The sequence below is a fragment of the Cavia porcellus genome, unplaced genomic scaffold, assembly GCF_034190915.1.
Source record: "Cavia porcellus strain 051 isolate PalLab524CR breed Dunkin Hartley unplaced genomic scaffold, mCavPor4.1 scaffold_1, whole genome shotgun sequence".
In the NCBI taxonomy this organism is placed as follows: domain Eukaryota; kingdom Metazoa; phylum Chordata; class Mammalia; order Rodentia; family Caviidae; genus Cavia; species Cavia porcellus.
In genome coordinates, this window is record NW_026947484.1 from 178535356 (window position 1) to 178559733 (window position 24378).

Genomic DNA, 24378 nt, shown 5'->3' on the forward strand with positions numbered 1-24378 from the left:
TAGGGCTGGATAGCTAAAGCCTGTAGAGGACCAGCAAGAACCCTGGGCCAGGCCTTGTAAGGGGCAGGGGCTGCTGCTTGGAAAGGTTGGGAGGAGAGTGGTGGCAGCCTGGGAAAAGGGCCTTTCTTCCTTCCTGGGGCCCAGGATGGCTTTAGCAGAGCTTGGAGACACTCTAGCTTTTAGGCTGGGCCTGGTGAGCCCACTGAGGATCCAGCAGAGGTCAATGAACTGGGCAAGGGGCTGAGCCTCCCTTTAAGTCTGGGCCGGTGCCAGCCCCTAATTCTTACACCTCAGTCCAGTGATCAATGTAGACAAACCAAGTTCCCATTTTGAACTCTGGGCTGTAAGGGACATGGCTGAGCCTGTGGGGAGAGTTATACCTGCTGGATCATTACACCAAGGTGAAACTGACAATTTGGTTGGAAGACCATGAAAAGTTAGACATGAAAAATTAGAAAAGGTCACATAATTCATTGTATGCTATGTTCCAAATTATTTTATTATTTATTACCTTCTATCTATAATATCTTTCTCTCCTCTCTCTCTTATATATAATTATGTTCATGTATGCACGTGTGTGTGTGTGTGTGTGTGTGTGTGTGATATTACAGTTTAGTCCTTCTTGGCATTCTAAGAAAATGTGTATTATCCACTTATGTATGTGTGTGTATATGAAAAACTTCCTTCTCCCAACCTCTCCTTGGCCCACTTCCTCCACAATGTGTAGTTTAGCCATGCTGATTTAAACACTCTAAATACTCTTCAGAGGGCACTAGGGCCTAACTACAGTAGGTACAGACACTGAAGTGTGCCGTTGAGGCAGAATTTGGTGGGATTTGTTGGAGGAGTAAATTTGGCCCTAAAGACCTCTGTATTCACCACCTTCTACCCCTGCTTCAGTCTCTGGCTAAGTGTCCTGGGATCCAAGATGGTAACAGTTCTTAAGTGCAAACCTGTGTTTTGCCCCTGGATACCGTTGGTCACAATCAGGTCACCTGCCTCGCATAATCAAATGATCAGATCCTGGACATGACAAACAGAAGGAAGCAAGCAGACAGTACAGATTCAAGCTGCAGAGCCAGGCAAGCCACCTACGGAGGGGCCCTCGCCAGCTCTTCACTATAGGCTTCATTTCAGCCCCAAGACCCTCAGCTACAGTTTCTCACACAGACTGATCACATGTAGCAAATCTATAAAGAGACCCGCTACGGTGGCAAGGATTGTTAACAGCCTGGCCCCAAAGAGGAAAAAGTCAAAAGCTGACACAAGCACTCAGTGCAAAGAGGTAAGCTGCTCACCGCACCTTACTGGCATAAGAAAGACATCACTGTAATTGTACTATAGGCCAATGTAACCATCAGTACTTGGGGTAATACAGACCATGTGGAAAAGTTAAATGATAGGAGTGTGACCAGTTTAGGACCGCTGCTGGGAAAAGATAGCAGCATGGAGAAACGCCCCCTGGAGGAGAGTAGTGGTCACTGCATGGACACTTGCAGCTTGGGAGCCCAGGGCTGGAAATGACCTACCTCTGAATATTGTCTTCGAGTTGTTTGACTCTGAACTCATCCTCCTCAGACTGCCGCCGCCTGTCTTCCTCCTCCTGGGCTGTTCCAGCGGGTACACCCTGAAGCAGCCATTTTTCCCGAAGCACTTTGGACTGTGGGAATGAAGGAAGACAACAGACAAGATGTCACTTTTCCATCCACATTCGCCTCTCCATCTCCAGGGTTGCTACTTCAGCTCTGTCCCTCACTAGGGCTCACTCGAGTGGTTGCTTTCACTTACTCCCTGCCTTGGGTTTTACTTCTATGTCTTCTTTTTATTCAGTTAAATACTTACTGAGAGCTCATAGCAAAATTTTCCTGCTTTATACAACTTCTGTTTTACTCAAGAGACAACAGAGAGGCATCACACACACACACACACACACACACACACACACACACACACACACAGAGGTTTGTAGGTTTATACACAGCACATATATTTTTCCCCAAGATGGTACTGGGCCATGCAAGAGATAGGGAGCATACAGAGAGCGATTAGGTGGATGTAGATAAATTTATTTATAGGATGTGGCCAAAAGGCCTATTGATAAATAACATTTAAACAGAGACCTATAGAAAGTAAGGAACAATCATGTAGTTATCTGTGGAAAGTGTGCCCTGAGAAAGTTACTGATATCTATTTTTTTTGCATTATTGAAAAAACAGAAAAATAGAGTAAATTGTATAATAATAAATACCCACATAATTTCATCTAGAACAATTATAAATATTTTGCTGTATTTTCCTATATATTTTTCAACACTATATTGTAAAGTATATGTCAAACACTATGCCATTTCACTCGCCAATATTTCAGTATAAAATAGACATCTTTAAAAAATAAGGACATTTTTCTATGCAACTATGTTTCCACTGTAAAATTTCCTAATTGCCTAATAGCCAGTCCATATTTAAAAGTTCTTTTTAAAAAGATTAATCTGCCATCTGTCTTCCTTAAAACCTTTTAGTGATCTCCAATATCAGTAAAATCATATGCCTCACCAGTGCCGGAGGACTAATAGGCCATGGAGTGGAATAAAAAGTTTTTGTTTCAGGTCAGTGATTGAGAGGGAACCATTAGTGCTTTGAGAGGGCAGATGAAAACAGCTCGAAAGGAAGGCATGCTAAACTCCCTAGTCCAAACAGCAAAGAGAGGCCGGTGAGGGAGTGTCTCCATTTGTATGTCCCCCGAGATGGCAGAGAGCAGGGACTAAATGTCCACAGAAACCAGGCCTTGTGCGCCACAGCTGAGGACCAGAGAGAGCACACAGTGGTGATGAGAATGGAGCCCTCTGAGGACTCAGGGCAGGTGGCCAATCCTTGCTAGCGTTAGTGAACCACCAGAGGGGCAACAGGAATAAAAGCTATGACGCCAACAAACATCGAGTAAGACCAGGTTTCCAGAATCTCTGCTATCACGTCTACCAAGAATTTTGTCTGATTTTATTAGACAGGAAAGTAAGTGTGAGTACAGAGAGTGCCTATAGTGACTGAGAGCCACTGCATGCTGGCTTGGAGTGGACTTTTTGTAGTTATAGGGAGCAAAAGACGCACAATTCTATACACTCTCATTTATTTGTTGGATGATGGGCTACTTATTAGGAACCTACAAAATGAGTTTTTAAGTTACCAGTGCAGAATAATAGTAAGTTAGATTTTACTAATGGAATTGATTCAGTATTCTACAGAGAAAGCCCGGCAGCCTGTCATTCATCACCATGGTGAGCCTGCTGCCCCCAGGAGCAAGTTCAATGCTGCTACAATCCCGCGCTTGCAAGACGAACCCCTTGTGAGCAATGCATCATCAGTGGGTATCTAGCCAGCCATGAGTTTTTCTGTCTGTTAATTATAAGTCACTGTAGAGATCTGTTCAGTTATTCTTACAGTGCATAGAGATGCAAACTTATTACACTGGACCAATAATTTTCTCATATAGACTTAAAGACAGGAATTTGTTCATAGGGAGGGCATTGTTAATTGCACTGTTAAAGTGATTGTAGGCAGGCTCTTCTCTTCCTGCCTCCACATAAGAGCACTCAAGAATCATTCTCCAAAAACTAGGGGCATAGCATACAAAGTCGGCTCTGTAGACAACCCTCAGCACCAAAAACCACCTAAATAAGATTTACATACTCATCAGGCACTCCTGTGATTCAGCCTAATATGAAGAACAGTGACCAAGATTCTCTAACAGTGGGTTCCATATTGATGGACCAACCCCTCATTCCTGAATCTCTTAAAGTCAGGTAGGTGCTGTATCTTTTTTTTCCTTCCATGAATAAAATGGCAGAGTGGTAGCTGGTCATAATGGATACATGTTGAAAGAGTGAATTATTATAAAATTAGGTATACATACTTCATTTTAGCAAATATAAAATCTGAGACTAATAAAGTTTAAAACAACTTAGAGATGTCTAATCAACTCTTTCTCACCTATAAATAATTGATGTGAAGCAATTTTTTGAGGTAATCTAAGCAGTGAGAAGTGTCGGGCACAGTGCGATGGACAGAGAAGGAAAGTAAAATATGAATCAGGAGTAGTACTAGGTCTCCATGGACTTCTGAATCATGCATTCATTCATGTCATCTCTTTCTAACCCTCTAATCTTTTCCTTCTTCCTCTTTGATGCCCAACAAGATCTTGGTTTAATCTTGTTTTGTTACCTAATTTACCCCACACTAGGAAAAGCCAGCCCAGGACTTAAATGAAGTTTTACTTTCCTCTAAAACTGTTTATGGGGCCAGGAGAGATGCAATAGGAAAAAGGATAAGATGTGAAGTTCTTTTACAAGGCGTACTATGCCTATCTGTTGAATGTTTTCATATTTAAAATTTGCCTTTCACATATACTAAGGACCAAGAAAAGTCAAAAATTAGTTGTTCAAAATGGTGAAAGAGAGGCTGGGGATTTGGCTCAGTGGTAGAATGTTTGTCTAGCAACAGAAGACCCTGGGTTTGGTCCTTAGCAGCAAAAAATTAAAATATTGTGAAAGACGCTGTTAATATCTTTATAGCAAGGCTCCTGCTACCTTTGGGCTATTTAGTACATAACCTTGGTGGGTTAGCAATAAATATTTTTCCTCCAGGTCATAATGCAGGCCTTACTCTTTGCTTCCTTTGGCCATCTCTTTAAAATATAACTACAATTTTCAAGCTTGCATTGGAAGAAAACTCTAATCCGGCTCCCTTGCTCATGAATAAGTAATTCAAAGACAGCGTATGTACTGAAGCTGTGATATTAGCAGTTTGATTCTGACAGTGATGATTGTGTCAGACAAAGCTGCATAAATGTGGTGGTCCCGAAGGAATACATGTTACAATTCCGACAGAGCTCAGACTCCATGATGGGACTTTGAACGGACCCATAAAATAGACAAATCAACCAAAGGGCAAAAGGGAGTATTAAGTTCAGTCTGTTCCAGCAGAACACAGTCATTGATTTATTTTCTTTAAACTCACATTATCACAAGTCATATTATAAAAACAATAAAAATAAATAATTGTCTCTGTGGAATAAAAACCAAGATGGTTTTTCACAAGAAGAATAATGATAGCTCTTGCCTTATGAAATTATATATTAAAAAGCTATGGGGATTAAACAACAGGACTGAGTCAGGAAGGGATAGATTAGTGGAATAAAAATAATCCTTGAGTATGAAGGTGAATTATGTATGTGATAAAGATGACATTTAAATCAGTGAGGGAGAAGGTAAATTAATCAATAAATCATCTTCAATATAAATAAAATATAAGTAAAATAAACCTTATAGAAAAACAAATTCTAGATGGGTTAAAACTACTGAAGTTGCCTGCCTGTAATCTCAGCCCTTGGAAAGCTGAGACAGGCGGATCACTGCGAGTTCGAGGCCAGCCTCATCTACACAGTGAGTTCAGCACCTGCACCACACCACACAGCCAGACCTTGCCTCAAGAAACTAAAGGAACAAAGATAACACAGAAAGACAACTACTGAAGTAGAAGCTTTACAGGTAAATGTTTGAGATGGAAACATGTTTGAGGCTGATATGCAAGTCAGGAATCATAAGGTAAAATGTTGTTAGATAGAATTTCATAAAAATTATAAGTTTGTGTATGGGAAGTTAAAAACAAAACCCAAAGTTAAAGGTAAGTGCTATTTTATTTTATCCACTGGCTGATGAGATCTGTGAGACAAGGGTTGAATACCTTAATCTAAAGAAATCTGTTGGGAAAAAACCCAGACGTGTATACCCTGTCATATCTGGTTCGTATCTGGGTGGCGAGTATAAAGTTGGTATTTTTTTTGACATGCCTTGTACTTTTAAGTGTAGGTTTTGCAATGACCATGCATGCCTTACTTTATAATAAGCAAAACTAATACAACTATTAAAATTACTTAGTGATTACATTTGTGAATAAGTCTTAAGAATTCTTAACATCAAAAATACCAGCCACTAAATACAGCTAAGCATCTTCTAAAAAGAAATCTAAACTTACTTTGGTCAGGAACTAATGTATCTCAAGACTTCTTTATTACTGAGGTTAATATTTTAACCTTTTGTCCTTCACTAAGAATGTGCTCATGGTAATCCATATTTAAAGTAACAATATTCCATTCTGTAGAATTGCTGTGTACTCTGAAATTTGCAATTAGCAAGCATATTAACATACAAGTGTCAGAACTATACCTGCATTCTATTTATTTGCTTTGAAAAAAGAACAGTGAATCTACATAAGTAGTTCATATCTCACTCCATTATATAGTGGACAATGATATAACTGTGAATAATAATATAATTGTCATAAGGGAGACACACATATAGAATGCAGTTTTACAATATGAGATTAGTAAATATTAAATATCAAACCCAACTCTAGTGCTCAAACCCAGCACTCTAATGCTTTTCCATTTATTTTTGCTTGGCCAGAATTTCTTTTTTGATGACAGCATCCTGAATTTTGTAAGTTAATGAAATAAATATTAACTAGTGACATATTTACTAATATTTTCCCTAATAATGTTGGGGATATGCCTCTGTCTGGTCTAAATTTTCTGAAATCCATGACAACACACTAAGGGTAAGAAAGACAGTGGTGATGGTAGTTGGCGTCTTTCTAGACAAATTACTCAAAAGGAAACACTTTCTTTAATGAGAACAGCATCTGGGAAGAGCCTGGTCTCTGAAAGCAGATAGCCCTGGGGTTCACCCTGGGCTCCTCTGCTTGTATAGGTGAAATGTCCGTGGGCAAAATACCGGATCTCATGAACTTGTTTCCATCCCTGCGAGATGGGAAGAATAACACCTATCTTGCCAACACTACTGAGGGTGTGTATTCCAAGTACCAGCACATTCTAGGTGCTGAAAAAACCGATGGCCACTAGCAAGAGTGGACAAGAAGATCACAAGGCTGCGGCACAACCAGGGAAAGCTGCTTGGCTCTGAGAAGCTTCCAGAGGAGGAAATATAACCTCAGTGAACCAACTTCCTTAGACTGGTGAGGCTGAACTGGAAACTGAACTCTCCCTGGGAACATATTCCTTTCATCTCTTCATCAGGCACCCTGTGCTTTCTATCAAAATAATGTCATTTTAGGTAACATGTGCTCAGAACAAAGAGGGGCAAATCTAAGAGGGAAATTTCACCTGGGACATGATGCGGCCTAATGACTGTCCCAGCCTTGTCCGCCAATCTTGACTCCACAGTGCAGAGAACCCCAGAGCTGGTGGCCCTCTCTCCAGGAGTACCAGATACACACTCGCACCTTTGGAGCCTCTGAGCTTTTTTTATTGTTCAAGACTGATAATTCATCTTCATGCTATCCACACAAGCCTTTCCCAGAGAGATGGGAAAGTAATGCTTACTAAGTTATAGTCATTTCTAGTCCTCCCCCACCCCAGACACAGCAAGATTACATTGGTGACAGTGTTGGGTGTAACCTTAGATAGCCAATTTCAGAAAGAACTCTGGTGCCCTTGTTTCCAAGTCCTTGAAAGAATGTCTTGCTTTTTATTGCAAAACTAAGTCCTTTTTATCAGTTCTTCTGTTGATTGGTTGGCTGGACAGATGGCTGGCTGGCTGTGTGGCTGGATGGCTGGATGGATGGACGCACAGATGAAGAATGGATAAATGGAATATGCATAGACTGTTTGAACACTATGCTAGACATCAGTAATGAATGAATCCACGGTATCTTACTTGGCATCCAAAATGATGAGAACTGGGAGAAAAAGGACTTGGTTTTTGATATAAGTTCATTGACTAAATTTGGATTCCAGGAATACAAAAGCAGAGAACTACCCTGGATTGAAGAGTGGAGAGGCTGTCTAGTCAAAAACAGCCTTTCTTACTCATTCAGTTCTCCTATTAAAAAGTTCACCTTTTAACCAATAATTTACTAAGGTATAAGTACATGTTCATCTCTCACAGGAGTGAACTGACTGCACTCTGAGCCAGAGACCCTGCTCTGCCCAGAATGACCTTGAACAATTCACTCAGTTTTATTACTGTTTTTAATCCCCTTCCTGTCTTTATGGAAAGGATGCTAATTTTAGCCTCAATCCTCCCTCAGGAATTTGTCAGGAAACAGTAAGAGCATATGGGAAATAGTGCAGGCTTCCACAAAGAAAGGTCTGAAAACAGATTTATGTGATGAACAGAGAGAGATGGATGCTATTCTCAGTCTCATGCTGCTTTTCCTCCTTTTAAACACATTTCTCTAGTTAAAGTTCATGGTAAACTGATAAGAAAGCTAAGCAGATATAGGTCATGCTGCTCTTTGATATCAGGCAATAACTTGCCCCTGATTCTCATTTGGAGCATTCATTTAGCACCAGCCTGTTCTTTAGAGACAGATAGGAAACACAACTGTAAAGGTTCACCTTGTTTTTAAAAGTCCAAACAATCCATACATAGCACTGCCCTGAGGGTCAGCGCCACCTTCCTAAGCAGTCCTCTGAGCAAAGCAATTCTGCACACACAAGGTCACAGCAACTTGACGCAGGCAGCAGACAGGTTTCCTAAAAAAGAAGCCCAGGAGCAGCTGAAGGCAAGCAGCAACTCCCTGCTGGCCGTGGAACGTGGTCACATTATTCTCTGAACATGCAGAAAGCAACGTTCAGCAACCAGTGGAGTCATGGTGACAGTGACAGAGCTTTCTCCTGGGCTGCAATCAATTACAGTGCTTAAGTGCATTGTGTCTTAAAGAAAATAAACAAATAAAAGAGTTCTCTCCCTCTCATTTTAATATGATGCAGTGGAGGCTCACCAAGTCAAATCATTGGAAAGCTACCTTTGACCAATTGCTGCTTCTAACACTTCCAAAACTGTTAAAATAGAAATAAAATAAATGAATTATCCAAAACACACAGTGTTTTTTTATTAAAATTAGGTCACAGTTTTATGTTCCCTTTTTGTTTTCCATGCCAAGAAAGATATTTTAAAATGTTAAAAGTGCATTGTGTGAAATGCTTCTTGTGGAGCCTCTGAGCCAATGTACAGGAAAATCAGCTCTAGACTGTGTGGAGTATTCTCATCCAGTTTCTATATATAACCGCATTCCACATGCACATACCCCCTGCAACCCGTCCACATGCACACTGTAATCTCATGCTTGCAGAAATCAGAATGCTATAATGATGCCCCGGATCTGAGAAATTCAGAAGCAAAGCCCAGAGATGGTTCCCTGGCTGAGTGAAAAAGGCTGGAGCAGGCAGCGCAGCGCCTCGGCAGCAGGGCAGGCTCTGCCCAGCTCTCTGGAGTGTGAGCTGCATGGCTACTAACAGCATGGGTTCGTGGGATCAGCCCTTACCTTGGAATGCTGCAGCAGGAGTACCTGCTCCTCAAGCTGCTGCCGTTTGCCTTCTATTTCCGTCTGCCTCTTTCTTTTTTCCTTGAAAATAAAGAGAGAGAAAGAGAGAGAGGCTGTCAGAGTGGGTGGGTGTTGGCTCCTGGGATGCGAAGGCAGGCAGCAGAGGCAAAAGCGGCACACATCTGTGCAGTCACTTCCAGAGATGCTGGACACACTCGCAGCATCACCTGCCCCACCGTCGCTGGGTGTGTGGCAAGCAGCATCCTCCTGACATGTCTGCGGTGGGCTCGGCCAGTGGGAGAAATGCACCTCACTCAGCCGGGCTGCAACAATTTAATCCACAAGAAAAGGCAGTTTACACACCACACACACACACACACACACACACACACACACACACACAAATCCTGTGCTTTCAATGTTAATCTGGAGACAAAGAATAAATATGTCTCAATCCAAGAGACATGGTTAGATTTCTTTGGTCAAAATCATATACATAAGGAATAAGATGTAATTGCAAATTGGATGGGAGAAATCATTCAGTTGGGCATATCAGACAATGCAAATGAGAGGGATGGTCTTTCCTTAAAGGAGCCCTGGGAGAAGCATTTCATGTGGGCGGGGCTCACTGAGGATGTGGGAAATATGAAGTCTGGGTGCAACTCCCAGCCCTCCCACTTGCTACCTATGGAACTTCTAGAAAGTTCTTTAGCCTCCTCGACACAATCTTCTCCTGCATAAAGTAGAGATAATAACTCTACCCAAAACATAGGACTAGAGTGTGGATTAAATGAGATGATATATGCCAAGGGCCCACAACAATGCCTATCATGTAGTAAGCACTCAAGCACTGTTATTTGCTATTCTTACTGATGCCTGTTTACTTCTAGGGAATGCCTAGAAACTGGATTCAAAGAGGTGTATTTTCTTGGTATTCACCATTATAATCTCTATACTCTTCTTCTCCACACTTCTCTACTGCAGACAGTAAACATTATACAAATGTAATTCATAAAAAGAGAAATGTCTGCCTTAAATAGCTTGCTTTTAACACTTTCTTTCCAGAGAATGAGTATTTTAATGAGATGTGTACAACACTTGGATCATTTTTCTTTACTTACAGGTACAGGAAGAGTCTTGTCAGCCAAGACATAATGTTTTGTACAACTCAACAGCAAATCTTGAGGAAGACAATGATACGAAAGCCTGGTGGCCATCTGAGTGTTAACAGAAGCTCTGGTTTTTGTGTCATGCCATGTTTCTGGGGATGTGACTGCACTCGCGCTCTTCAAATCAGTGGAATAATCATTTGTATTATAATGAAAGTTTTCTATGCAAAGCACAGACTTTAAGAAACACTAGCTCATAATACGAATCACTAGAATATAATATTAAAATCAAATTAGACTTGTGAATATTTTAGGAACTTACCATTTACCAAAGGACTCCAATAAATTGATGCTATTTAATCCCAGAATATGCCAAAACCATAGCCTACAGGATACTATAAGAGAAAAGTAAGGACTGATGGGAAAAGCCCACCTGTCCAACATCTCAGGGGCACCACATGATAAGCCAAGTCTTGAGGACAATCTACCATGTGTCAGAGGGATTCTCAAGAGGACTCATTCACAATGAACACCACAGCATGCATTTATTTTATAACTATTTACATTTATTTTATACATTTATTTTAGAATTATTTTATTAGTGCCTTCTAATTTCATAAACTATTGGGCTTCAAAGTATAAAATATATCTTGGTCATATCCACCCTCTCTAATCATCTACAGTTAAATCCAGAACAGATACAATATGTCATGGATACAAGATGTTGATGACTCAGTTCTTCCACAAATGTTAAACGATGGCTTTGTGTTCTGACCACATGTCTTGTTATTTCCAAACCCTTCCTAGGCTTTTCCCCCCCTGTGCCTTCATTCATATGGAAAATTCCTATCATAATATTGGAGAACCATTCCCTGATCAGGAGAAACACTACCAGATGGGTTCTGTGGTGCCCATCCCATGCAACAGCAGAAGATTAGTCAGCGATCACTGTAAACTAATGTGGTCAAGACAGATATAAATTTCAAATGTGTCCTTGAAGAATGGAGAGAATTTAAGTATGTATAGAATAACAGCAAATCATCCCAAGAAGAGGAAACTGTTAGAACAAGGATAGGAATATACTGCATATCCCAAGAACACTAAGGGGGAAACTAACTGGGATGATTCCAAAGACTGGTTAGGACTAGACTAGTACTGAAGGTCTTGAATCCAGACTAAGAAGTCTGAATTGTACTGTGTGGACAATGCAGTATTATTGCAGTTTTCTCAACAGAAATGATATAGTGAAATAGTATTTTAGGGACACTAATCTGTCACACAAAAGAAGGGTATAGGGACTGAGATGCTTTTCTGATAAAAGAGTAGACATTTTCAACATTGGTAAACACTTTCGGTTTTTTGGGAAGTCCAGTCTGCTACAACTCCTCACTGCTGCCACTGGACTTCAAAAGCAGCCTCAGGCAATATATAAATGGACCAGTGTGGCTGTGTTCTAATAAAACTTTATTTACAAACATAAATGGAGGCCAGATTGGCACATGGGCCATCGTCTGTTAACATCAAGATTAAAAGGATCATGAAGTGTCTTAGGAAGATGCTACATTCACCCCTCACACAGAAGGGATAGATGGTCTAACAAGCCCCCCTAAACTTAGAGCTATACCAATCAACATGAAAAAAGAAGGAAAAATATAAGAACCAGAAAGGCTAACAGGATTTAGGGAATGAGGAAAAGGGATGCTTTGGCTTTGAGCCTACAGATCAGAAGAGTGCTGGTGTAGGATGGGCGATAACGAGGAAGTGGTAAAGTGGAGCTCATTTATATCCCCAATGAACCAAACAGATATTAACATACACAACCAGCAGAGGCATTAGCATGTTCGCATCCATGTTCTGATTGGACAAGACCTTGAACTTGCTATCAACAGCTGATGGAGGATTCTTTGTCCAGCTGGGTCCTCCTCCATAGTGATCAGGCTGAGTCCCAAAGTCATTCCTAATTGGCTAAGAGATTAGATACACAGCCTTAGGTGACAGGTGTGAGTCAAATTACATTAAGCGTGAATAGGACACCACTAAGGAATGCGCCTTGGGACTCTGCCTACTTAAACTGCTGAGGTCTGAACTGTGCTCTCACCTGGCTAGCCTGTTTACCGTATTTCTCCTTTCCTTAATCAAGACAAAACCAGTAACGCACACGCCCTTCACTCTCATCAACTCCACAACTGTACTCTCTCCCCTCAATCCACATCTGGACATTGACCTGCTACCCCTGCAGGGTCACTCCCTCAAAGCAGCATGTGCAGTCATCTCGGGCAGCCCCCACCCCTGCATCAACACAGGTTTCTTTGACTACATTCTTCATCTGAGCAAATGGCACTACTGAAATCAGATCTCTCAGCCATCTCAAACACTCACTTTCTTGAAGGACAAAGCCCCACTGAGCCTCCTTGTTATTTTCCACATATTTTGCTTCTCCATTAAAATCCTTTCTTACTTCCTTAATATTCCCCCTTTATCTCCACACCTGCACATGTTGAATATTCTAGTTAGGATTTTAACATTCCAAATAACCTAATTGCTTATATATGATCTCCATCTGGATTATTGCAATGGCTTCTTTACCGGTCTTCAGATCTCCAAGCCTTGGTTTCTCCAATTCAGCCTTTATACTGCTCCCAGAACAACATTCTACTGGAAATCTGGACACTCCACCTCTTGCCTAAAACCTAGAATGTCTCTTCACTGCCTGTCTGTCTCTCAGCTTCTCAAACTGTGACCCCAACCATATGCTCCAACCTCAACAACTACTAAATGGGAGACTGACCTGGGACACTGATTGATATCTTTCTGGTTTTACCCTGCTTCTTCTAACAATAATGAATGTCTCTTACTGCTTCATTTAACAAAAACTATTCATCACTGACAGCACAGCTTAAAAATCAATGAAGCTATAGTGATCACCTGTCAATTTTGATCCATTCTGTCTTCCTTCCTTTGGGGGAACTTATCTAACAATAAACCCTGTGGGAATATCATTCATGCTTAGTCACATACACCTCAGGTCATCTTTGCCAGCAGGGCTAGCAAGTCAGCTTGCTTAAGCCCAGCATGCTGCTCAACTCTTTGCAAAAGTGAGCAATGTAAAGGGTGGCTAAGAGACTCAAGTAGGAGAGATATTTTTAGGGAGAGACACAAGAACATTAGAAGGGAAACATCTTTCCTTTCCACTACGGTTAGACTGAGATGATGCATATTTGAGTGGCAAGTTTTCCAAGCCACAAGGAAGGAACGCGTTACACTGTTTTAGAGAAAACAAAGTCATCCTGCAGGCAAAGGAAGAGTTGAAAAGCAGAGAAAGCAAGATCCTGATTAGGTCCAGATCTACTCAAGCATGAAGTCAGAAAGATTCCTGGACTTCCTGAAGTACGCTAATGCATCTTTCTTTTGCTCAAGCTAATTTGAGTCATATTTGTTGTCACTTAAAATTCAGAGTATTGACACATACAGCAGCCTCTTTTGATCCTTGCAAAGGGATCTTAACCCTCCCTCCTTTCTCTCCCCTTTTCATGGGCTGTGGATTTTTCTACATTAGTACCTTGAGTACTTTATAGCATTATCTGTTGATTCATCTTCTCTTTCTACCAACAGTGGGCTCCCGGAGGAGAAGGCTCTTGCCTGCTGCATCTCTAAAGTCTAGAGTATTGGCCAGGGATACAGTTCAGTGGCATTAGTGCCTGCCTGGCAAGTGCAAGGTTCTGAGTTCAATTCCTGGTACCAAAAAAAAAAAAAAAAAGTCTAGAGTGTTGCATGACAAACACACATGGCAATACCTGCTGAGGGCTTCTGGATGAAAGAACTATCCCTTTAGTTTTCCCTGATTTTGTTTCGGTTTTTTGATATATCTGTATATTCATCATTCAAATGCATTATAAATTTCTACTCCATGCAGCATGTATTGAAAACATATTAGCCACAGGTCCACAAAACCAGAAGGGTCCTAGGATGAAGACATTAACCCTATGGAATAGATCACTCTCGTTGTGCATACAAACAAAGAGTTGGAAAAGTAAAGTCCAAGAAAGAATCATGGGAATCATTGGGGCCAAAGGTTGGGGGAAGTAGAAATTCTAGGGGAAAGCAAATGACAGTAGCAAACCCTCCAGGAGGAGTGCACCTTAAGAGACATCTGGAATGAAGTGATCTCTAATCTATTAGGAAGATTTCCAGTTCCCTCCACTATCTGGGAGGCTCAGCAAACCACTTCTGTCATGCTGTAAATGATACATTTTTCCTAGCCAGTGTTTTCTGGCAATATTGCCAGACTATGAACACTGCAGACTATTAGTATAGTAAGGAGCACCTGAATAGAATGGAGCACCCACTGCTCAGAGGGTTAATCCGTTTGATAAAAAGCAGGCATCCTAACAGGTTAGGGACCCTATCGCCATCTTTATGCTACTTGAGACTCTCTCTCTTCTTTGTCTGTGCTGTCATCTGCGTGTTGGGAGATGCAAGATGGTGACATGGGGCTCAGGTTGGTGCCAGCTGAAGTGGTGAGAAAAAGGAAGAAAGGGAGAAAAGGCTGGGCAGGGAGGGCAGTGAGAAGCCGAGATACAGCATTTTCTTTCATCCTCTAGAGCTCTATTCTGACTTTGGCTAATATCTGTCAACCCAGCCCACAGCAGTAGGAAAGAATCACATGATCTATGCAAGACACTACTACCATCAAAGGAATCTCAGAATGCAGAAAAGAAAATATATTCCACGGTAGACGTGGAAATATTTCTTCTTCCTGTTGCTAGATAATTTTGCTTTGACTCCACCAAAGGGAAATTTGTATCTCTCTCCCTCACACAGACCTTTTAAATGACTTTCTGCCAGCTGGTTTTAGCAATTTAAGGCAGAGAAGGAGACAGACGACTGAAAAACTGCAGAAACAGGCCATTTTAAGCAACTTGCACTTGGAAGGGAAGTTGGGGGTGGGGGGAGAGAGGACAGAAAAGGAGAGAAGGGCTGAAAACACAAAGCTCTGAAAAAGCTTAGAGCTGTTTGAAGTTAGAGTGTAAAATGAAGGAGCTGTGATATTGAGATTAGAAGATTAGAGAAAGAGAACCTTTTAAGGATATTTTATGGTGGCTAATATTTTACAAAAGACCGCAACAAAGATACTGGAATCACTTTTGCCTACAAGACCATGTTTCTTTGTGACTTCATGCTAAAACTGGATCATGAGGCTGCCCAGCTTTTATGAGTTACACTAAGACATATGTGACTTTTTGAGGATTAAATTACAGGAAAATCAATTTGCAAATGGGAACCCAAGCAGCTTTACCTACTAAGGAATCAGAGCATCATCTCAGTCATGGCTGGGTTGTAATTACCTGTTTAATGTTGCTGTTATAATGCTAATAATGCTATTTATATATCTAAGGACAGACAGGAGTGGTGTAAGAACACTGAGAACCTGGGTGATCAAGCCCGAAAAACTCAGGGAGGTACTCACTAGCACTGTCTAATTGCCTAGCCAGTTATCAATGAATGTTGAGTTTGCTTGATAGATGTATCCCTTGGAGATTACTTATCTCAATGTCAGCCAGCATTAAACTCAGTCTTGGGCTGGGAATTTAGCTCAGCGGCATAAGTGCCTGCCTTGCAAGCAGGCAGTCGTGAGTTTGATCCCCGGTACCAATAAAAAAGAAAAAGACAAAAAAACAAAAACAAAAACAAAAACAAAAACAAAAACTCAGTCTCATGCCTGGGTTACTAGTGAGTTCAAGGCCAACCGGGACTACATGGTGAGACCCTGCCCAAAACCAAACAGAAACTTCCAAATACATAAGCAAAGTACTCTCTTAGCTCTAATGTCAAAGTCACCAACCACGATCCTGATTATTGTTAGGCTTCCTTAAAAGGCTAATTGAGAGATGGCACTTTTTAAGCATCTTGCAATGTCTCTCTAGTACAAAATGAATCAGCTGGCACTAGAACTTAAGAGAAGGGCACAATGAAAGTGAAGTCTGTATGTAACTTTCTGATAATACTAGCAGTAGAACCTGGAGTCAGTTTAAAGAATAATTTTAAAATATGTAGCCAGAAAAACAACAAATTTTCTATAATCATACAGTCCTGCTCTACGTATCTACATATCTGCCTAGCTATACACCACTATCGTGTGACGCAGAGGATTCTATAATTCTATTCATTCCCAGTTGCTTAGTTTTGATCAGCATTTTCCTTTACACTGTTTCTCTTTCAGCAACTGATTTTGATTGTAAGCTTGAAATCTATTTATAAAAGAAGGAACTGTCATTTTTGTTGTTTTTAACAGAAATTACAAGGTCAAGAGAAGACTCTACAGACGGGGAAATTATTGATTAATTCCAACTTTAAAAAATATTTTTGTTTTATTTAAAGATAAAAAAGCAAAACAGAAAAAAGGGAAGCAATAATACAAAATTACAAAATAAAATAAACACTAAGAAATCACCAGTTGACAACATACTGTCATTTTAAGCCGGGCGTGATGGTTCATGCCTGTAATCCCAGCACTTGGGAGGCTGAGGTGGGAGGATCATTGTAATCCTAACCCTAACCCTAACCCTGTCTCAAAAAGACAAAAAAAAAAAAAAAACATATTGTCATTTTATAAATAGTTGTTTAAGTTAGAAAATTAAAGCACACAAAGTGGACATTCAAACAGTTCTGCTCAACGATCCAACAAAAACTTTGGTTATCAATCCTAGACACTTAAACACACCCAACTGTTTTTTTCTTGAGACAGGGTCTCACTATGCAGTTCAGCCTGGCCTTGGCTCACTTTGTAGCCCAGGCTGGTCTAGAACTTACAACAATCCTTCTGCCTCAGCCTCCCAAGTGCTGGTATTACAAGAGTGTACCACCGTGTCTGGCTCAACAATTGGCTGTTCAAAGGGTATTTTAACAGCTAAACTCTCAGAAATGTCATGTAGAAGTTAGATGCAATGCTGCTATTAGTTCCAGCGAACAGTTAATACAAGCAGCTTATCAATGCCCAGTCAAGTGCACCATGCAGCAGGGTTTTAACATAAGGCATTTTGCAGACACTTTATAGTCCATGTGGATTACACGTTAAGTCTACTTTGTAAGACCCATTCAGCAGTACTCTTTAGATAACCATTTAACCACATGGCTGCACTTTGGTTTTCACAGTTCTAACATCAACTTCTGTGCTAGGACTGCTTCCTTTAATCATCCGCTCTGGAGACAGAGAAAGAGTATGCTCAGATAAGCTCCAGTGAGAAAGTAAGACGTGCTTAACGACATCTCATTGATAAATAGTCTGTGGTTTAAAAAAAATCAGGCATTTTTCATACAGGTAGCTAGAATGACAGAGATCTCTGAGGAAGTCCCAGATGCCAGAAATAACATAAATTAAATTCACTCACAGACTATAATCCCCACATCATCAGGTTTAACACCTGCATTATTGTTTCTGTGAAGCTGCAGTCAAGATTCCTGACTTCTGGTACAGGCTGTGCCATCAAATCCCTGGGTGACGCACACAGACCCATTTGTGTCTGGACCTTGGACTCCCCATCCATGCAATGGGTAGGCATGCTAGCCCTTAGCTTCTACTCATCCATAATACTTTGCAAGACTAGGAAGAACATTAACTCACTTGCTCTGGACGTTGTAGGTGCCCTTCCTAACCTATAAACTATCCTTAATACTAACAAACTTTCACATAGTGCTTACTGTGTACCAGGAAATGTCCTGTGTGGCTCATGTATATTAATACTTTTCACCTTCAAAGAAACCAATGAGTTAAGTTCTATATTTATTTCCTTTATTTTTTACTTCGAGACAGGGTTTCACTAGGTCACTAAGTTGCTCAGGCTGGGCTGAAACATGCAATCCCTCCTGCCTCAGCTGCCCAGAGTGCCAGAAGTACAGGCATGTGCCACCACACGCAACAAGTAGATTCTATTTTTATCAAATATTTTTATCTATTTCAAAGAGAGAAACTGAGGCACAGAGAGCTGAAAAGTCACATGCCAAGTGCGAAGCAGAATTGCAGCACTGTATGAAACATGGAAATAGAAATGTCTCCAGGAGCTACTGCAGGATTAAAATGAGAAACAACGAAGATAGAACCAAGCACATCAGAGACTCAATAAATAAAGGTGGTTTCTTTGCACCCAGCATTATGAGTTGGGCTTAGGGCTTTGTCTACAAGACTGCAATTTATTCACAAAACCAAAATTCAGTTTTCTAGTGGTTAAACCTAATAAAAACAATACTGATGGTGAAATCATAATGACAATTTAGTTGGCCTTCTTCATGTGTGGATTCCACATTCTGAGATTCAACGACTATAGACTGAAAACATTTGAAAAAAACAAATTGTGTCAGTACTGAAAATGTATTGATTTTTTTGGTCATTATCCCCAGAACAATGCAGTATAACAATTATTCACAGAGCGTTTACATTATAATAGGTATTATAACTAAGCAAGATGACTATTGGAACGATGTGCCTACTGTGCCATTTTATATAAAACACTTGAGCATCTGCAGATTTTGGTATCCACAGGGTCTTGGAACCATTCTCTTTGGATACTGAGGGACAACTATGATTACAATGGCAATTAAATTTAGTTCCACGGAGTAGCTAAGTTACCCAGGCTGGATTCAAATTTGCAACCCTTTTGCTTCAGACTGATTACTTGCTATGTATCAGGCTAGTTTTTCACTTGATCACCAAAACACTTCAAGGTGTGGACCTTTAATGTTCTCCTCTTATTGATGAAAACCACAAAATCTTAGCCAGACTCAGTAAAGTGCCAAAGGTCATGAGCTATAAAGTGGCCAAATGGGCTGAAACAGACAATCCGACCCTAGATCATCAGCTTCCCATGAGCAGAGATGTGAAGGCTGTAGCTCTCAGTATGAACTCTGCTCTGGACACATAACATGTATTCCCTCACGCTTTTCACATCCACACGCCAAAATCCTCCCAAAGCAAATGAGATGTTGAAAACACAAAACATTCTGAAATCCAATCCTTCCACGCTGAAAAAAGAAGCCTCTTAGAAAATCCATAAGCACTTCCCAGTTTCAAACAAAAATAGGTCAAGGCTGCCCTGCTGGAACTTCCAGCCATGCCTGCTGAACTAATATATCCATTTCCTTTAATCCTTGTAGGAGCATTCTCGGATTGACCGATTAAGAAAGAGAGAAAATGTAAAAGTACATCTCTTCCACTTGACTGTCTCCTACGAGAAAGGGATTGCTGCAGATGAGGTTGTGCTGAGCAAGCTGCTAATTTACTCAGAGAAGCTGCTCTCCCTAACCAAGACAACAGGATGGGTAAGGGGCAGAGATATTCACTAAGTCAGAAGCATTGTTTTAGCACTGAACCCTGGAGGAAAAGTAGCCAAGGCTGAAAGCAGAGTGGACACTGCAGGAATCTCACAGTAAGCAGCACTGCCACTGGGTCCTCTCACATCTCACAGCAGCAGCCCTGAAAGAGCAGAGGGGACAACATAACAAAGGGCACTCAGCTCCCCTGGGTGGCAATGCAAGACTAAACAGTGCAAAAAATGAAAGGGACAAACACCTGCCTGCTAAGTGCGAGGTTATGAGTTCGACCCCCAGCACCAAAAAACACAACAAAACCAAAAACAAACAAAAAATGGAAAGAAAACTCAATTTGTGGCAGTTAGAAAACAACAAAGGAACAGTGCAAATTGCCAGAAACTAGCCTCATCCAACGGAAGATCATCTTTTTGGATACTGATACCCAGTGAATATTTCTGGCAAGCACACAAAAGTACAAAAAGGGAAATATCAGTACAGTGGCCTACACTATCCCTGCCTAGATAAATAGAGTTAGCATTGAAAAGTATTCATAAAGGTAAACAATGAACATTGTGAAAAAACATGAGACACACAGGAAATGGACAGAACAGAACAGTCCTGCTTCACATCATCCCTATCAGCTTTGTTCCTTTAGGCAACAACTCCTCTATGTTTCTTATCAGAAAAAAATGAATACATCCACATGCAACATATTGGCTCTTTGTCCCTCACATAAAAGACATGCTCCTTGGCTTGCTTCCTGCACTGTGAGACTTATCTTAGAGGCTTTCCTTCTTCAGCATGTGGAGTCCAACCCCACTCTTTGGCACTGTGGTACAGATGGCGCAGCTCACAATGCACTTTTGTTTATGCAAACAGTCAGCCGCTCCTCGATTACCTAGGTGGCTCCCAGGGTGTGGTTATTATAAATACGGCTACAGTGCATCCTCCTCTCCGTGCTCCGTACATGTACTTTTATGACAATATTCACAGGAGCAGTATCAAGTGGTAGATATGCTAAGTCAACAGATCGCAACACTTAAAACTGTAATGGAACATCTTTTCAGTGTCTTAAATGATGGAAATCTGAGGAAAAAATAAAACTCAACCAAGTAATAAGACCGCCAAGCAGTTTGCCATCTCATTAGCCATGGATTTAGGGCCTAAGGGAATTTTAAAGGGAAGAAAATATCTACTACTTTATTAATAACTGCCAACATTCCTCAAACATACTTGTGTGATTTGTCCTCATCACAGACTCTTATAATGTCTTTTTGGGTTAAAAAAGACATGTTTTAAGTTAGAAAATGAAAGTCTGCTATCTTATGATCAGAAATCTATGAATGTTTTTTATAGTTTTTTTCCACTGGTTTTTCTAGAAGAAATCAAATCTGTACCTGCCTTTCTGACACAACTACACCACTAATTTTTTTTTTATTATTTTAAAGAGGGTAAAACAAAACAGAACAAAAGCAGTTCAGAAAAATACAGTGTGACACAGGATTTCAAAGCAAGACAACAGGAGATTAACAGTGGCTACGTAATGTTTCATTTTCTTCTAAATAGTTGTCTGTATCTTAATACATAATGTATTCACACAAAACAAAATAGTTTAAAACTGATCAAAACAGAATAATGAAGGCATTACAGGCCTTCAAAGCCAGACAATAGGAAAATCAACAATGGCTGCCATAATATCTCTTGTTCTCTTCAAAACAGTTGTCCACACCTTCATGTATGTTGAAATTAAATAATACAAGACAGACTAAAACCACTCTGAAGAAGGAATAAAAGCATTACTGGATTTCACAGCATGACGATAGGAAATCAGCAAGGGATACCATAATGTCTGTTTTTCTTCAAAGTAGGAGTTCATTTTATCACATATAATATAATCAATTCTTATAAACTGTTTAGGAGAAGTTCTAGGCATGTAAAGCCTCTACATGTGCATCTATCCTTTCTGCATTAGAGGGAAAAACAAAACAAAACAAATTACTAAAAAAACAAGAAACAAAAAAGACAAATAACAATATCAAAGAGCCCAAAACCATGACCATACAATCCTTCAAAACAAGGTGGTAGGAATATAACTAAGATTATTATTTTACATAGTGATCTTCAGAAGAGTTCCTCAGATCACCAGACTCAAACATGCAAAATTGATCCAATCCTATGAATGTTAACTGTTTTATTCCAAGAACTAATCGAATTTGTAGCATAATCATCTTAGCTATCTTAAGTGTTACACAACTAATATTAAAATGATCACATGGACAAGTTATGCCAGCTTGCCTATTACAAAAGAAACTTTTATCCCTTCTGCTCTTGATCTCCTTTGTGATTTAAAAGCAGAAAGTTTTCCTTCTACCAAAATAACTTCTAGATGAACTCAGGCAATGTAAAAAATGAAAACATGAGAAAATACAGTGAGTATCTGATTTTAGGATAAGAAAGGGCTATAAAAACATGAAGGAACCCATAAAATACAAAATTTGTGAACCTCACTATACAAAATTTAAATCTGATTTTTATGGTACCAACTACACATAATTACTCAAAGGCAAATGACAACCTAGGAAAAATATTTGCAACATATATATCAAAAAGCTAATACTTTTAGTAAATAAAGAATTCTTTTTTTTTTAATTTTTAATTTTTTTTATCAGTACCAGGGATTGAACTCAGGACTGCTTGCTTGCAAGGCCGGCGCTTATGCCGCTGAGCTAAATCCCCAGCCCCGTAAATAAAGAATTCTTACCAGCAAATATCATATACAGAAAAATGTAAGTGCTTTAATATAAAAAGAACAAAATATAAGGAAAATGTTCAATGACTTTAACAACCAGAGAACTAAGCACTAAGATGCTATTTTTCACTTAGAAATATGTACTTCTTTTGAGGATAGAAGAGAGGAAAAAGACCCTCTGTATAATCTCTGACAGAATTATTACTAAAACCATCTTTTTGGAAGGCTCTTGCAAAAGTTTTATTAACTTTATCATAAGGAATTTGTCCAGAGAAAATATCTTTGATATGTTCAACAACTTATGTAAAAGAATATTCAATCTAGAGATAGATGCAACACCAAAACATTTTTAAAAAGACATGAAAAGGTAATGTTGGATTAAATAAGATGAAGTCTTACAAACCACCCCATGGCTTCCTTCCCCACATAGAATAAAATCAAAATAGTTTGTTCCCATTCAATGCTACTTTCTCTTCAATCTCATCTTTTCTTTTTCTTCTCCTTCTCCTCCTCCTCCTCTTCCTCCTCCTTCTTCTCCAGCTTCTAATCCTCCTCCTCTTCCCCCTCCTCCTCCTCCTTCTTTTTGGGACAGGATCTTGCTATGTGGTCCAGGCTTGAATTTATGGTGATCCTGCTGCCTCGGCCTCCTGAGTGCTGGGATTACAGGCATGCACCACCACACCTGGCCTTTCCCATCTCATCTTGTTTCTCCTCCACCCTTTCACTCCCCACTCCAGCCACAGCAGTCTTTGTTATGGTCCTTAAACACAACAAATTTGCCTCCTTACTAGGCTCTAACTAATCTTAATTGGCCCCCCTTACCCCTTTAGTATCCCATATACGTTCAATGGCACCATATTTTTTGTAAAAATTAAACATACATTATGTACATGTATATGAATAAATGACAGTACTAAGGCCAGTTCTAGACTGACACTAAGTGCTAACAGAGGCCATGTACAGATGTGAGGACTTGGAGTCTCTTCAACATTCCTCTGGGTTTTCTCATACTTTACTTGAAGGCATCTGTGAGCGGAAGTCACAAAAGATAAGAAATTCCTAGCAGCGTTTATGCAGTGTTTTATGACAAGATGATGAAATAAGCAAGACCAAGACAGCTGCTGGTGCAGGGACAGCATGTGTCTTGCCACGACCCTGCACTTGGCCAAGCTCGACTCCACTCCTGAAAGACTAGATACGAGCCTCTAAAGAGGGTGCACCAGTAGGAAGCTCCAGTTAAGACAAAGATCAACACCAAGTTCACAGAAGCCAGGACCAAAACAAACACAAAGTACAAATAAAATGTCTGCAATGATGATGTCCACTGTTAGGTACACGGAGGGGAAACCAGCTTTCATTCCTTACTGGTGATGGCACAATCTTTCCAGAAGATGAAGTAACAACAGGGTATCATAACAAATGCTTTTCAGTTTGCACGCCCTTTGAACTTGATTTGATTGTGACTTACAATGTCCCTCTCAAAGGCCTGCACTGTTGAAGCTTGGTTGTTGAGGGGGATGGATGAGGGAAATAACTGGATCATAATAGCTCTAACTTTATCAGTGGATCACTCGACTGGTAAGCTCATATTTATGGCATCGCTGAGAAGTGAAGGAAACACGAGGCGGGGACTAGGTGAACAGAGTGGCTCACGGGTGGCTGACCTCGTTGACTAAATCTGGTCCCCAGCCCTTTCTTCGCTAGTCCTTTCCCTATTTCTGATTCTTGATGCTAAAAAGTAGGCAGTTTTTCTCCTCCTTCTGCCATGAGGTTTCTGCCCTCCCACTGGCTTCAAAGCAATGGAACCAGCTGTCACTGGACTGGAACCTTCAAAACCACAGGCCAAAGGGAACCTTTCCTCCCTTACTGTTTCTCAGGT

The 24378-nt window shown here is 40.3% G+C and overlaps 1 protein-coding gene across 7 annotated transcripts in view; it reads right to left on the bottom strand.

Moving 5' to 3' along the window:
- Positions 1-24378, bottom strand: part of Palm2akap2 (PALM2 and AKAP2 fusion) — a 461803-nt gene that overhangs the window by 255415 nt on the left and 182010 nt on the right. For 6 of the 7 annotated variants that reach the window (XM_063261006.1, XM_063260999.1, XM_063260993.1 and 3 more), the window contains exons 3-4: positions 9339-9419; positions 1530-1660 (exon numbers count right to left, since the gene is read on the bottom strand). In XM_063261006.1, the coding sequence (XP_063117076.1) occupies positions 1530-1660; positions 9339-9419 (212 nt within the window). Of the gene's footprint in view, positions 1-1529; positions 1661-9338; positions 9420-9565; positions 9617-24378 lie in introns of those variants that run through there. The other variant, XM_063261008.1, reaches the window with a different exon arrangement.